General features: G+C 39.5%; 1 protein-coding gene across 1 annotated transcript; it reads right to left on the bottom strand.

Annotated features, from left to right (window-relative positions):
- Nucleotides 1–6,890: 6,890 nt before the first annotated feature.
- Nucleotides 6,891–11,943, bottom strand: chrna9a (cholinergic receptor, nicotinic, alpha 9a). The gene is made up of 7 exons (XM_072383842.1): nt 11,594–11,943; nt 11,279–11,424; nt 9,733–9,887; nt 9,424–9,604; nt 8,912–9,263; nt 7,377–7,978; nt 6,891–7,273 (listed from the first exon to the last, which is right to left on the bottom strand). The coding sequence occupies exons 1-7, from the start codon at nt 11,637–11,639 to the stop codon at nt 7,103–7,105; spliced, it is 1,653 nt and encodes a 550-aa protein (XP_072239943.1). The 5' UTR covers nt 11,640–11,943; the 3' UTR covers nt 6,891–7,102.
- Between the last annotated feature and the right edge of the window lie 5,378 nt (nt 11,944–17,321).

The following is a 17,321-nucleotide window of genomic DNA, read 5'->3' on the forward strand; positions in this document are numbered from 1 at the left end:
ACTTGTCCTGTAACCTGCTGAATTATCTACTATATTCAGTTGCATACAGTGAATATATATTTGATATTCAACTGAATACAGCAAGAGGGGTCGTAGCAAGTGAAAAAGGTAAAAGGAGTGTTGATGATTCTGTGTGAATCCATAATTTGATTTGAGCAGTTGACCCCATTTGTCATAAAAAACATTATTCCTGTCATTCAGTTTACTGTTATAATAAGTCAGTTAAATGTAGCAAAATAGGTTTCGGCAGTATTATCAATGAATGATTTCCTCCTGTTTGAGAAGAGTCAAACAAAAAGTTTAAAATCAGCAAACCAAACTAAGTACACTGAAAGCTACAAGGCTCAGAGTGTACACGGATGTGTGTCTGATACACTTGAGTTGATTTTATTGTTTTTTTTACCTCTGAGCTCATGGCTGCTGTCAAGCACTTCACACAGCATCACTTTATTTGGGTCAAGAGTGAAAAGATCTCAAAGCCAAAGCTGGGAACAAATGATTTTAACTGAAAGCCCATCAACTCAGGCAGCATTTTAGTCAGATATGCCCAGGATGAACAAAGTTCAAATACTTGATAAGCACTATGTATTCAACTCAAAGAAATAATTGCAGGCATTAAAAGCTAGAATCGTAAAAATACATCTGATTCCCGATTTGTGTTTTGTCCCTGCATTGTGCAGACGGAAGATCTCAGATAGTGTAGTCATGTTGAAGTTCACCAAAACCTTTCACTGTCAGCACTCACGCTTGCTGAGAAAAATCTGCCACTTTACAGTCTAACATTCTGTAATATTTCCATTTATTCAAAATCTTTCAATGAGTTAATTATTGAATGCAAATGAGTAATAAGTTCAGGCAGTCTGTGAATTTGAAGCCGCTCTAAAGCCAAAAACAAATTTAATTTTTTTTAATTTTCTTGCACCGATCAATTTTGAGAAAATTTACTTTTTTTTTCTATGACATGTCCTTTCGCAAATGAGTGGAAATATAATCTCCATGTGCATTTGTGTGTTTATCTTAATACAATTCCAATCCCCAAAAAAGTTTTGATGCCATTTAGAAGACAGATAAAAACAGAGTGCAATGATTTGCATTTCTCATAAAACTATGTTTTCTTTACAATTGGACACAGAAAACATGGCATGCTGTAAGCAAGACATTTTACTATTTGATGAAAACCAGTTGCTTATCTTAAATTTCATCGTGGGAAGATGTCCTGAAAAGCTTTGGACAAGACCAACAAAAAGCTGGAAAAGTAAGTGGTCTATTCTTAAAAGAATAGGCAACCTGCTGTCATCACTGGCATGATGATAGGAACAGTGGTCTTTATGTGGTCTTTAAAGTACTATTCCTTTTTCACCCCCAAATCACAAATTAGAAAAATACAACGCAGGGGAAAGAAGTGAAGTTGGAGGGCTTTCTCAATCTGGCCCACAGTGTCCTCAAATGAAAACAGAACTAAATAAAATCAACAAAAAACAGCATTATAGTAATGAATGTTGAGGTGAGTGAAAACCAAATCTGTTCTACCATTTCACTGGATTCCAGTGCTGTCTACATTTAGAATGGACTGAAATAGGTCTCAGGTTATTTTGTGATGGCGATGGCAGAAACGTACATTGGATGAACATTTAAAAAAGGGAAATCGTTGACTTTGGAACCCACAAAGAGATTTCTAAGTATTTTGTCTCAAGTGTTGCCGCAAACGTTGTACGTTTGAAATGTCAAGTGAAAGTCATTGTGTTCAAAGAGTACAACATCAGCAGAAAATTTTGACCAAGCAAGCAAACTATGCTATACTAGCGAAAACCTTAATTGCCGGGCGAAACATTTGACAAAGCGGTTAGTGATCCAAAAATCAGTGATTAGAGTTAGCTTCATGATGAACAGAGCATGCGTTTCTCTGTCTATAATTTTTTGGAAAAACTAAATAAAGGAAGCTTACACACTATGCCAATACTTCAGTTCAATTGTCCAGTGTAAAGCTCTTCAGTTACTTTTTCTTTGTCAATGAGCCGTCTCTTATTATGAACTTCCTGTTTAATGTAGGTGAAAATATGCAAATTTGTCCTACCTCTCTGTAAAAATTTCTCTCAATAAAAAACTTATCCGTGGCTCTAACATTTTTTACATCATCTCAGACAGTATTTTGTCAGGCTATTGTACTTCACAACGCTGACTTACTTTCATTAACCCAAACTATAACTATCAGCTTAACCTGTATTTTTGTTCCCAAAAGGGAGGCAAGTGGTCATGATTGTATAACCAGATTAACACTATGTCCCCACAACATGGGGAATACAAGTGCCCACAAACACAATCAAAGTAACACTCAAACCCACTCAGGGATGCGGTGGATAAAAGCAGACCCTTTGGCTGGGAACACAACCAGATGGCGCAGCTGAGGTCACAGCTGAGGTAAGGAGCACTGAAACAGTGCTGAAAAGCAATATACGCTCTTTATTAATGGCAACCAGGTTTTGTTTGAGTACAGATTTAGATGATGGAAACAGAGACAGCAGTCCAGGGCAGAGGGCGGGGTGTTATTAATCAGATTATCTGCATCATTTTTGAGACTTTGTGCATTTGCTGATTTAGGGCACACACAGGAATTACATCCATTTCTCGGAATGAAATTACTTTCACACGGACATTCATTTCCGGTCTATTCCTGACTCTTGACTTAATGGTTGATGCAACAATCAGATGGGAAAAAAAAAATAGAAGTCAAAACATATCATACATTGTGACCACATTTATGAAAACTGCTACAGTCCACAATGTATAAAAACTGTTCAAATGAGCAAAATTAAAATGTTTGAGGTGTCACTGTATGCTGCATGGAGCTCCAACCTTCTCCAAAGCTGCATTCAGCCCCAACAGTCCCATCTCCTGCACATATCCAGTCACTGTCCAGTGCTTCTGTGCAGACACCTTTTCAATCATCTCTGCACATTTCTTGCCACACAGCTTCTTCAATGTGCAGGTTTCCTTGATACACTTTTCCCTCTCTTTTTGCAGACTCTCCTCCAGCAGTTTCTTGAGGTCCTCTTCACTCACCTTTTGTTGCTCTACCTTGATTTTCAGCAGTTTTAACTCCCGTTTGAATGCCTCTGATCTCCGTTTCTCTGCTCTGAGGTGTTCCATCTGTATCTCAATTTCTCTCTGATTCTCCTGCCTCTCATGTCTAAGCATGTTCTCCATTTGCTTATTCTTCTCATCCTCCTTCTTGCTCAGCTTTTCCAGACTCTGGAAGAGCTTTTCAAACTCTCTCTGCAGGGCATCTCTCTCCATTTCTTCTCTTTGTCTAATGGCCTGCTCCATCTGGATCTGCTGAAGCTCCCTCTCTCTTTCTTTCCTTTCACTTTCCTCCTTTTCCCTTTGGATCCTCTCCTCCATCAAGTGTCTTGCTTTCTGCTCCCGCTCAACCTGCTCCTCAAACATTATAGTAAGTTTGTCCAGTCTTTCCTGAAGAGCTTCTCTTTTCTTCCTCTCCACCTCTTTCAACATCACCAACTCTTGAGACTTTCTCTCCTCCATCTCTCGCCTGAAGGCCTCCTCTCGATCTGTTGCCTGTTTCTCCTCCTTTTCCTTCTCAAGCTCCAGTTCCTTCTTCAGTGCCTCCCACTCTATGTTGTGTTTCTGCTGAATCCTTTCCAGCTCCTTTTCATACCATTCTTTTACAATTTCCTCCTGCTTCTTTTTTAGCAGCTCACCCTTCTCAGTCAGCAGCCTGCTCTCTTCCTGCATCTGATGAGCCATTTCCTGCTCTTCTCTGTGCAGCATTTTGCTGGTGTAGCAGCTCTCTCCATTGTCTCGCATCATGTCATCCACCAAGGCGAGTAGCTCAGACACCTGCTCCTTGTTCTTGGAGCTTTGGTTGTTGAAAACACAGTACCTGCCACCACATGCAGCCACCAGCTCAGCAAGCTCCCTACACTCGTCTATTAGACAATGCTTCACAGATCCTCCCTCTTCCAGACGGTCTCCATGGGTGAAAACCACCACAGAGAAGCTCAAAACATGGGAACCTAATGCCTCTTTGATTTGGCATACCGCATCTCTCTCATCCTGAGTGAACCTCCCAATCTGAATTACAATAAGGAAAGCATGCGGGCCGGGAAAGAGGAGGCTAATGCTCCTCCTCAGCTCCCTCTGAACATCCTGTACAGTCTGATGAGTATCCAGCACCCCGGGAGTGTCCAGGATTGACAGCTGTCGTCCACGAAATTCTCCACTGACCCTGTGGCAACGCTGGGTGGCTAAGGCACTGCTGACCGTCAAGTCCAAGACCTTACGGCCCAAGATGGAGTTGGCAGTGGAGCTTTTTCCACTGCCCGTCCTCCCCAGTAAAACCAGCCTAATGACTGTGGAGGAGGAGGGAGAGGTCCTCTTGCCTGAGGAGACAGAATGAAAGACAAAGTTCAAAAGAAAGACTGACAGAAAGAAAGACAGAAAGAAAGAAAAAAGACGAAGACCCACCTGCAAAGCCCACCGAAGACAGCTGCTTGGTGGACGACATGTTGTTTCTGCTCTTTTTCCTCCACAAACTGGGAAAAGATGAAAATTCTGTTGCATATAGGCTCTGTCACTGTGGGCGTGTTCTACCCTTTGACCTAAAAAAAGCCCTCTGAACTCTCCCCGTTATCATCACCAGGTGTTCAATGTCTATCTGGAGAAAATGTGGTTCAATAGTCTGTCTCTGAAACACTCAACGAAGCAGATTTCTGAGAATACCCTCACTGGCAAGACGTCACGATTCAGCAAAGTTCTGATCAATATATAGGGGGAGGGGTTGTAAATTGTGGTAAGTTGTGATTAAAGTCCGAAAAGACTGATAGCGATTTGATTTTTTTGAGCTCTTTATCCCAAAAATAAGGTGATAAGCTATCATAAAGGAGTCGCATATCAATGCACTCTTCTGTCACTGCTGGGGTCAGGCGGCCCAGATAAACACACTGACGATGAAAAAGGAGAGTTTGCAGTCATGCTTGCAGCTATATAATGCCACCAGGATGGATAAAACTGTATGTAGTAACATGTAAGCTGGTAGTTTTCTTTTATTTGTGCTCTCATATTATGATTTGATACTGCACTTTGTAGTTTTTTTTTATGATTAGTAGTGATGATTTTTTTAATTAATATGTTGAGACAACCTAATGTCAGTACAATTGTGCCACTGATCAGAGAACGTTATCAGAAAAGCGAACTTTACATTGAACTCTACACTCTACAGTCTAATCATCATTCTGCACAAGCTTCTCATGGCTGTTTTGTGACTTTATGAACACATATGAAAGAACTCTAGGATCTAGGAGAATCTGTGTTCCTGGAATCTGAAAAGGTCGCCCCTGTTTATAGAGATGATAATGAACTCCAGCTTAAGCCTAAAATATTCAATTTGTCTACTTCTTACATTAGAAATTATCTACTTGCTGTACAATGTTTCATCATGTTACACCACACCGCTCTATTAAGCAATCATTCCATCTCACTATGCTCCTGTTTGACTCTCCAGCTTGCAGCTTGTTGGGAGTCAACTTCAAAATGTGAAAAAAAAAACATTTTTGAGGGAACTAATGTCACTGGTTGATTTTCATCCTTTCTACAGAGACAACTGTAGAAACAGAGCACTCAGGTCATCAAGCTATGTCTCGCAGAAACAAACGTTCCTAAAATCAACCGTTGAAACCCACTTAACCAGCTTTATTTCCACATGGTTTTATGTTGTATGCACTTTATTCTTTTAACCTATTCTGGCACCTGTTTCAGCAAGCAGACCGTTAACAAGCTATGCTAATATGTCACAAATTCAGTTTGTTTTCTGGTCTTTGGCAATATTAAGCTTCATGTGGGGCAGTTTCTAAATGTACTTATATGTACACTTGATAAAGGTGTTTTTGGGGTCGGATTTCAGGCAGCCAGTAACTGAATCATCTGTGATTGCAGCACTTCTGCCCTCTGGAGGCTCATTTCCAGAATGAAAATGTCTGTAGAAACTAATCATGGTTTCCGCTTGTCTGGCCTCATTTTTCTTTAAGCTGTTTGTTGAGCTTTGTTTGACACACGTGTGTGTGTGTGTGTGTGTGTGTGTGTGTGTGTGTGTGTGTGTGTGTGTGTGTGTGTGTGTGTGTGTGTGTGTGTGTGTGTGTGTGTGTGTTATATAATCCCAATGATCATATTTTATTATATTTGTAGATATAAAAACAAAATAGACAGTTTTGTTAATTGTTTGCACATAAATTCGATTCAAACCAAAACATAAACAGCCGAGGCAGTTAGTAAAACAAAATTTAACAACGTAATAACAGCCTTTTTTTTTCATTTTATTGAGCTGTTTAGCAAAATGTAAGTTACTCAAATGCTACAATATATGCATAGCCTGTTATTCTTGAGAGATAGGTTTTAAAGTGTGAATAAAGAGTTAAAAATTGGATGTAAAGAGCCACCCTTTCTCTTTAAGCTTCATGTTCAAATAGAACAACTTGTCTTCACCTTAAACATCCAAACAAGAACATCACTTTACCGTCAAATTTCTACTTTGCTCAATCTTCCAATTGAAGCTATGTTGACTGTGTCAGTGACTTTCCCTGTATTGTGATTCCTTAGTAGTATTTAAGCTTAGTCTGCTGGTGCCTGCACTGTAACAAACTGAAAAGCATCATCTGGCTGCTTAAAACACTATGTAAGAAACGTAATGCCTATAGCTGGATGTCTGGCTGTTAGCTCATCAATAATAGAGAGTTCAGGCATGTTCAAGGCCAGGCCTAGATTGTCTTACCGCTCCGCTGCTTCTTGACACATGGAAGCGCACCTGACATTAACTAACTGAGAGGGCTTGATGAGTTTCAGTGCGAGTGCATGGTTAATGGGAGAAAATTTTTAAAAAAAGGCAAAGCAAAACCATAAAACCAGACAAACGCACTCCCATACACACACAAAACATTATTGACATGAAATATAATTTCTTGCAGACAAAACTGTCTTATATGAGGTTAGAGTAGAAACACCAGGGTCACAGGCACCTCTCCCTGCCTTCACGCCATGAGAGGTCCAACAATACTGGAGGATTTGTGTTGATAAAAAGATGATGAGGAAGCTGTCAAGATGCCTTCGCAATGATGAGGATACTCATGAGAAAGACCATGACGAAGAAGATCCACATGAAAAATCTATCCATCACCTTAGCAACCTTCTTCCATTCCGCTACCTTGACACATGTTGCTCTCTGCTCACGGAAGCAGTTGGCAATATACTGGATGTTATTCACCACCTGAAAGTGGATAGGTAAATTAGAGAAGGTGATTGTACAGACAGTGGAAGAAAAACAAGCAGACCGGTAAGCACAAGCAGGAGGAGGCAGAGCGGGGTGTCACCTGTTTGTGTTGGAGGCAGGGGCAGCAGCAGGGGCAGGAAGGGACCTGATAGCTCTCTGATGGGTAGAGAATCTGCTCCTTAAGCCCACCGTTCAGGTGCTGGAGGTTTCGTGGGTGCGGAGCGGCCTGGTAGTCCAGTTCCTCCCTCCCGATGTGGTGGTAGCACTGTGTGGGCTCCTGCTTAGTCTCACCCCTCTCCAGCCTGGAAGTGTTGTTGTTGTAATGGTGATGCTTGCCGTTGGCGTTGCCATTTGCTTGGTTTCTATGATGCTTGTTGTGATGATGTACGCCGTGGCCATTGCTGTACTTGTAGGGGTCACTGTCATGATGGTAAAAGTTGTCATGGAAACGGTCGTCATAGTAGCAGCCCTTATCACTCATGGGTTCCTCTGGGTAAAGCGGGGTCCTTTCACTCTCAGGTGTTGTGCAGTTCTCCCCCACTTCATATACAAAAAAGATTTTCGACATGTAGTCAATGATAAGCACCTTCGCCCAGTGAGGGACTGGTTTGGCCTCAGCACCACAGAAATGTATGTTCATGATAAAGATGGTGAGGGAAGTGGAGGCTGTGATCATCGTCATGGTGGCTATATAGTACTTCCCTGGAGAAGAGGATGAAGAAAATAACAAACTTATGGTGGGTATACTTGCATGACATCCCCATTTTACACAGTATAATGCTGCACATCTATACCGGCAGGCAAAAGTTCAGTAAACACCAGGGCAATATTTCTATTAAGTGATTAGAGGATGAACTGATCTCCAAAAGAGCCAACATTTAAAGGTAACAAATTGTAGCAAAAATAGTGATTACTATTAGTACAAAGCAGCAGCATGTAACTACACAGATTTAAGCTATTATGTAACATGTGCAAGATTAGGAAATCCAAAATTGAAGAGCTTCGTAAATAATGTTCTTCTAAGCAGCAGCCCAGCATTCTGAAAACTGAAAAAGAATATGCCCACAAAGCAGGAAGAGACCTCAAGATAGCAAAGCCTCATCTCAATTTTTTATCTACTTTCATTTTATTAAGAACATCCACTGAGTCTTTCTTTTATAAAAAAACAAACAATAAACAAAACAATGGGCTCTTAAAGAGGAAAAATAACTCCCAGGCTTCCTTTATCACATTCTTTACAATGCTGATAAATTCATTACTGGATTAAAGGCTGTTTTAACTTGAACTTTCTTCCAACTTAATTCATGTTTAAGGCGGTATGCTATGAAAATATTCTGAATTGTCCATCCAAAACTGCTGCAGGAATAATTGAGGTCAAGCTGACATTTAGAGGACAAAGAAAACTATGAGAGAACTGCTTGTGGCATTGTTAGACAGGTTAATCAGCCTAACCTGAATATAAATATTTACTTTATTAATCAAAAATCGCAAACTTCTCCGTAAAAAATTAGAGATACTAAGTGAGAATTACAGGGCACTGAGACAAAATTATACTCTTTTCCAAGTACAAATTGGTTTGTATGTTTTTCATAGTTCAATAATGGGGCGAAACAGAATTTTAAGATCAATTCAAACCTATATAGGGCATGCTCTCTGCAGGAGGCATGCTCTCAGCCACCAACAGCTGGAACACTGTGAGCGCCAGCAGCACAGTCACCCCCAGAGAAACCTTCTCTCCTGAGTCGGCTGGCAAGTAGAAGCCCAGTGGAGCCAAGAAGGAGATGAGGAAGCAGGGCAGGAGCAGGTTGAAGATGTAGAAAGAGGAGCGACGTTTCAGGAGCAGGGTGTAGGTGATTTCTGTGTAAGGGTCCGAGCAGCAGCCATACATCATGACGTTTCTAACTGCCGGCATGCCATGACACTCCCACTCCACGTTCTCCACAAAGTCCGACAGGTCACCGCTGTCCATGCCCAAACTGATGTCCACCTGCAAAAGTATCGTAAACTTGTCTTTACTTTGACAAACCTACATTTATACCTCCAGAACAGGAGGTGATTTGTGGTAATGTGTGTGCTGTCTGATCTGTGTGTGTGTTTTAAAATTCCATTAATTTACCCAGTCCCCCTGTCCCCTTCCTAATACACACCTGGTTGCCATTGTAGGTCCATGAGCCAAAGGTAAGTTCGCATGATTGCCAGTCAAAGGGGAAGTAGGAGACATCCACCACACATGTGCTCTTTGTGATAGCTGGAGAGTCCCAGACAATTTCTCCATTATAACGCAGCTTCACATTAGTGTTAGAAGGGCCCGACGACTCCTCATCTGCTCTATACAGGCATAAAAAAAAACATGTTTTTTCACATTTTTATATCATTTAGTGTATTTTCATTCAAGCCTCATATATATCTTTGGGTCTTTGTATTTCTGATTTTGTGTTCGGTCTCTTTTTACTGACTTGTTGTAGAGAACGATGTCTGGCTTCCAAACCAGGTCACTAGGGATGTTTATCATCTCTAAGTCATCATAGTCCTCCTTGTCCCACTTCAGGTAGGCATCATACCAGACCTGCCTGATCCACAGGTAGGTGGTTAGCACCTGATTCCTCTCATCCTACACACACAAACGCATTTACAGATAAACTCACAAAAAATGTGATGATGATAGATAAAAGCCCCCCCCCCAACAGACCAACATGTGGTATCTACCCTTAAACTAAGTTTTATATTCATTGTGGACATGATAACATGATTGTTCAGTGTAAGAACTTGCTTTTCACCAGTTATGACAGCCTCATAATGTTCCATTCCATGGTGCACATATACAGTACATCCTTCCCCCTGCTCCCTACTCAGGTAATGTCAGCTAAGGGAACTTCCCTTTAAAGATCACCAAAATCGTCAACAAAGGTCACATGAGATATTGCTCGCTTTCTTCTGCTGCAGTAATTTTTGTAAGAAAAGCTAACATTAAACATCAACATTAACATTAAGCTAAACTTGCAAAATAAACAAAGGAGGATGTTATACTGGACAACTCGCTCCACGATGAGCTTATGAGAGAATCTTATTTAAAGCATTTTAAATTGTATTTTAGAGGTAATGTCACCTGTTTCATAACATCAATAAGGAGACAATCAATTCCTAAGGGTTTTACAGTAAATATATGCTAACATGGCTGAATACCCTGTGCAGTGCAATTTACAGGAAACTCAAAAATGCCAAGGTTAGCCAGAGAGGGTCTAACAAAACAAATTATATACAAGTGGGTAAAGGGACCTTAATTTCTTAGTTTCATACTTAAACAACAATATTTATTTATTAGGAACTCCAGATGTGTTATATACCAAACAGAAACAGTTTCTTGAATTGGATATAAAAAGCACTTTATCAATATAGCCAGATGTTAACTACACTCTAAACATTTGTATCCAATACAAGCCCAGTACAATAGCATATAATGTTAGCTGTCATTCAAAATTCAACTGCGTGTCAATATTTTCTTACCTATAATTTTATTATTTAATTTACATACAATGGAGACTGAATATTACAAACACCTCTGTGTTTAACTCTCAGTGCTTAAATACTTTGACACAAGCAAGGGAATGTGATTACCTTCTGTGCCAATACAGTTCTTTATCCCTACTATTTAGATTTATTTTTTACTCTTTGATACTCTCCACTCAATATACTTTTATTCCAGTATACTATCTCAGATATTGGGCAGTATTTTCTCCCTCTTCTATTCAGTATTGTTCATTATTGCACAACAGTCTTTTCGGTACATCCTAAAAGCTCATTGGACAAATATGACAGAGGCATATGGAGGTGCAAAATGTTTTATTCATCAGTTTCTTCAAAAGTGTATCAGTAGTACATAAATAAAGTATATAAATAGTGTATGATATAATGCAGTGGAAATGCAAAAGATTGAATTTATAGGGTCGTATCTGTGGTTCTCTTTAGGGTGATTATACATATTTAGGAATCTTCACTACTCACCATGTCTTTGATCTGTGACAGCGTGATCTGCAGGGAGACATTGAGGGCGTCGTCTGTGTCCTCCACAGGTCTCAGAGCATTGGAGTAGTCCTCCATCAGATCATTCAAAAGTTTTCGGGCATAGTGACCCTGAGCACAATGGGTTACTGTGTGGCAAGAGGAGGTGGCAAAGTGGGTGAAACACATCAAACAATGAAAAGTTACACAAAACCAAAAAATTAGGTTATCTAATGTTAAACTCAATGTTTTAAAAGGTAAACTTGCGTATCACTTTCATAATATCAACATCACACTGATCCATCATGCAAAACTAACCTTGCACCAAAAGGCTGAGCCAAACCATCAGAGCTGCCCTCCTCATTTTTTGCCCGTCACAAGCCAAGAGATCAATAATTCAGCAAAGCAGTGGCTGAGATAGCCCGAGCCCGAATCCAGAGCATCACCCGATTCTGATCTCCGTTCTCTCCTGCTTAGGCTGAGCCAGCCGAGACCACAGAATATTCTCGAAGTCTAACATCCTGTCAGAAGCTCTCAATGCTTCGCTAGTTGTTAGTCGTAGGTTGCCTCTGTCTGTGTGTGTAATTGTTGCTCTGGAACAGGACCTGTGGCTATGACACACACACACACATGCACTCAAACACAGGTACACTGCATCGCAGTATCATTGTATCACATTGCACAATGGCTCTGGGTGAAATGTGACGCCTGCAGCCTTATCGGCCCGTGTACATGACCACAACCAGCTGTATGACAAACACACATCCACACTGAGCCGTACTGCATTACACTGCTAACATGTGTCAGTCACACACATACAATGAAACATTCTTGCGAAGGTCATTTTAAGATGAAAACAGACATGCACAATGTAATAATTCATGATCCATGACCAGGTCTCAGTCAGTAAATATGAATCATTAACATAAAGATAGTCAAAGTGTTTGCTCATTGTTGATCAGAGCAGATTTAAGTTTAATTGTGTTGCCTGTTGTCTAAGAGGCCACAACTTATTTATCTTTACATGATGTCCTTCTGCAGTAGAAAATCTAAAGTCATGGTAACTGTTTACTTTTTTTTAACTTTTCTTTTTGTTTGGAACTTGCCTTATAAGATTCTTTATTTGGTGTGCGTTTATCCAAGTCCTTTGCTGGACTGAATCGGTTATATTATACCTTATTTTTATTTTTTTCATGAAAAAAACTTGAAAAGTTGTTAACAAAAACTATCAACAAAATAACTAACAAATAATGCTACTATAGAGAGCAAAACGACAAAATAAAGACGGTTAATCAGAATAATTGTTGGACAAAAATGTTGATAGATGCCTCCACAAATTCCCACTGAATGTAGAATATAGATAAAAGGTTAGAAGAATGAGTGCAGTTTCAGAAACACAAAGACCTAAATAAATGACAAGATAAGACTGTAGTGTTTTATCAGCCAACCTGTAGCCCTTTGAAAAAGCATCATGTCCACGTTGTTCGGCCCATTTTGTGTGAGCAGCCATTTCCTCTGCTAAAGTTGACTGTTGGTGCCTTTTCAGACTCAAGATCTAAAAGATATGCTCAGGATCTATAAAACATGCTCCCCTTAGACTTTACACTTTTGTAAAAAGAAAAGAAGAGAAAAATACAATGAGTAATTCATTCAAACACGACTCATCTTGATACATTTTGTCAAGGTTCCCCACTCTGAGAAATGGGGAGCTTGGAGTTGAAGAAGGTGGGGCAAGAAATGCCAATTAGCTGTCCTGTTAAATTTAAAACCATACTTTAAAAAAAACAAAAACAAAGGCCTTATACATAACTGTTTATGTATGTGGACATATTCAATTTTAGATTTTGATTACATGGAAGCGTAAATATCCACATCTATAAAGAAGCTGCGGAAATATTTGTTAGAAGGTGAATTTCAAAGTTTGGATGAAAAATTTAAAAAATCAATATCTGAGACAAGAAAAAAACCTAACAATCAAATGTAAAACAAATGTAAAAAGCTTTTCTTTAAACTGAAAATATCATTTGTATTAGCACTCAGGTCAATCCCAACTTGTAGTGTAGAGAAAATCAGTATTTTGTCCCAAAAAGTCGTAAGAAATGTTACTGACATAGGTGTTTGAATCTGTAAAGAACTGCGTATTGCTACATAATGTGTTAATGTGTCATTCAGTTTCTGTGGTACTGAGCTCGCACAGGACAGGTGTTTCCTGTGTGTATGTGAACGTGTGCGTGTGTGTATGTGTGTGAGAGAGAGAGAGAGAGAGAGAGAGAGAGAGTAAGTAAGAAGCCAGAGCGCTGGAGTCAGAGTGAATAAAATGAGCTTCTGTGAACCATTTCTATTCTTCATTTCTGTCTTGGATTCAACATGTGCTGTTAGTGTTTGTTGGCAAGTGTGCCTTTGTTGGTAAGAGGCGACAAAGACTGTCAGCAGGCTCCGTCTGTATGTACACTTGTGTGCTGATTTGTTGAATCCGATGAAAAAATGATGATGAATCTTGTGAAAGCCACATTAAGGAATCAGAAATTGTGTATGTGATGCTGGTCTTTTCTAATTTGGAGAGAAACTGGGATACTGAGACAGACTGATAGACCAACGAGCAGTGCTGTTGTGACGGCTTGCAGTATGTGATACATGTGATTCTCAGTCATCCAGGTCATGGTAATCTTAAGTGTTTGAGTAGAAAGCAACTGGGCTTCTTTCTTGATTTTAAGAAGTCTAGTTGCTTTTTCTTCTAGCACTTAGAACTGTTATATTTTCCCCAATGAAAAAAAAAAGAAAAGTAGAATAATATCTGTAATATCTGTGTTAGTTTCAGGTATTCAGTTTTTTAAGCACACATTTTGACTTGTTGCACTGAAGAATGCAGGTGTATTCACGATTACTCTTCCAAGGGGAGGTTCAAGTGACTTTACTAACTTACAAGTATATCTATGGAACAGATTGGTCATCAATGCCTTCGCTTCTTGTCGGGTAAAAATGTCTGCTGTAAAAATGATGCCTTGTGCACACTGGCCATCTGTCATACTGATACGATGAGACTCAAAGATGCCATTAATGTTGGTTCCCCCTATGATTATCCTTCAGGGATCGGTCAAAGATATTAGTTGAAAAATATCTATTAAAGGGCCCTTATCATGCTCATGTTCGTCATTTTGCTCTTGGGGTCTACTAAAGCCTTTCTCCTGAGAGACACATTCTGCTCTGCCTGGTTGGTCAGAGATGGTGGAGTGTGACAGAAATGTAGTATTTTGGGCCTCTGTCAGTAAGCAAGGCTCCTGGGGAGTGTGTGTGGTTTGAAAATCATCATAAGAGGGGCTGCAGGCAGCTTTGTGCTGATGATTGTGTGGTCAACAAACTGTTGTGATCGCACAGAGGTGTCCGCTGACTTCATTTGTTACTCACGTGTACAGCCCACCTCTTTCTGAAAATCCCAATCTCATGTAGCTACAGCTGACTTTCACAAGTCGTCATTGTGATTTTCGTACCCATTTAGAACGCCTAATGAGCATTAAAATCCTCAAAGGTCTCAATAGTTAAGTGGCTCGTCTCCTCCTCTGCCTGAGCTGCAGGGTTTTAGAAATTATTTGTTAAATATGTACAGAAACATTTTACAGCGTTAGCGTTCTGTCTTAACAGTAAACATATGAGGGGTGAGTTGTAATTGTAGCTCACTTTTTAGATATCAGTATTCACACATGAGCTACAACAAATGTTGAAATTAAAAGAAAAGATATTTTGTTAAGGCCAAAGGGAAATGATACTGTTGCAATAATTGATTTACTTTCTTATTGGGCAATCATTATAAGTTTCATTATGACCAGTTATTTCCGCTGGCAGGAAGGACCTCCTGTATCTTTTTGTATTGTGGCAAAGCTGAATCTTTTTGAACCAATGGTTAAAAAAAAAACAGCTGCTTCGAAAAAAAAAAGTTGTTTTATTATGACATATTTAAATTCCTTTTCATGGGGAACATTGAATATTATGATATCAGAGATTGTATTGTATTTTCAACTTCAACTACAAGTGCTGAGCATTCAATACAAGCTAAAATAGTTAGCCAACGTGTCAAATTTGGCTTCAACCCATCCTGTTGGTGTGACACACAACTCTGAAAATCCAGTGCATAATTATGAGGCACTGCTGTGTCCAAGTTGAGCCCAAAATGCACTAGCAGCTGGCTATCCCATCCCACCAGTGAATCCTCGATATAGTGAACGTTATACAGTTGTATGGGTGAATAAGCTAATAATGCAAACACAGTTATGATAACTGCAGCCAAGTTGTACAGGAAGATGTTGGATGGTAGCTATTGGATGGTTTTTGCCTTTAATTAGATTTGTTAACAATAATTATCAAATATTACTTACAGAATAAGATTTTTAAGTCAGAAAATTATGATTTGATAAACACAAAATATCAACAAATCTGTCTTACTTTTTCTTTCTTTTTTTGTCAAAAAGCAATCTGCTAAAGAAATCTCATAGAAGTCTATTAAGTTGCACAGCTAACAGGCTTCACAACATACCACAAAATATTGTGGAAAAACTGGAGAGTTGATTAATTGGCTTTTGTTGCTATGGTAGCCAGTAGCCAGGAAAAGTACAGGTGTTGCTAATAACATCAACGATTTCTTCAGTCTCGCTGTACGTGTGAGTCAGTGTGCTCATTACCAGAACTCTGGAACAATAAACTAAAGGCATCAGTTATCAGGACTATTAGCTACACCTGTGCTGTGGCTGCTATGATATGTTAAATGTCTTTGATGAAAAAAAAACTCACCAGGCCCCTATGTAATTCCCCAGAGGCACTTGAGATGTAAGCATACCAACTACCTCTAACTGTGAAGTGGCTCGACGCATACAGTTCTGTACACCACCATTGTGTGCGTTTGTGTGTGCATGTGTGTGAGAAAGAGACACAGAGACAGGCCCAGAAAGAGAAGAATGAGGCATTGTGGTAGTTGTGGCAGAAAGCACTGTGAGGCATAAAAGATGTGACCACAGCAGTGAGTCAAACACCCTGAACTGTCAAAGTGGAGCATTTAACTTTGTCATTTCTCACTCAATATTCATGCAGACAGTATTAGACATGGAAAGAGATACACTGATTGACTATCTTACCGGACTTTAAGCATATTAATGCTCAACAAGTGATTTTGTTTATGAATTTGTGGATACTGCAGATGTCTGGTTTCTTGCTACAAATGTCAGATGATGGTTATCAATTGTGTTAAAAGAAAAGGTCTAGAAGCCAATTCTAAATCGAGATAAGTGCTGTTAGAGCCTCTTCTTCCCAATAGTTGCATGGTGCATTTAATATCTCTGGATTTTTGTTAAATTACTCTACTTCAAAGAATGAAGTTGTTGAATATGCAAAGGCTTTCATTGAGCGTGTACATGACTTTGTATTCTGAGCAAGAGTATGTCAGCACATGCAGGGGTGTATACAGAAAACATAGAAACAGTCTGCAGTCTGTGAAGAGAACGACAGAGTGGTTGAGAGCTTGTTTGCACAACTTTGTCTAGATAATGTAACGCGCGTATATACATGTCTGCGTTTGTGCGTGTAGACTGGGATGTGGTTAGGGGTTCTTCAGCATATCCTTGAAAAGTCTGCTTGATGCCTCTCATCCTCAGCTACTCTGAACACCACGTAAGATGGAGGTAAGAAGAGAACGAGCGGGATAAAACATGAGGGGGAAGGAGGAAGGGGGAACAGCTTCTTTTCTGGTTGTCTCTCTTTTTTTCACCTTATAAAACGGTCATTTAGAAGATTAAACATTTAAAAGACTTTACGTCATCTCACACACTATACATCTTCACATAACTTTACACACATCTCAGACATCACCTACATGATCATAAAGTGTATATAATGAATAGAAAACAAGTTACATTTGATACCATGATACTTACAAGTATTGCCAATTTTTATGCATGAATGGATCAAGGTTGTATCGTATATATTGTAGCCTTGAAGTCCTGAATCCCTCTAGAACCAACTTCTTACTTTGAATCAATAAACATAAAGTCATATCTGTCAT

Source organism: Leuresthes tenuis, unplaced genomic scaffold, assembly GCF_036924035.1.
Source record: "Leuresthes tenuis unplaced genomic scaffold, fLeuTen1.0.hap1 SCAF_4, whole genome shotgun sequence".
Taxonomy (NCBI): Eukaryota; Metazoa; Chordata; class Actinopteri; order Atheriniformes; family Atherinopsidae; genus Leuresthes; species Leuresthes tenuis.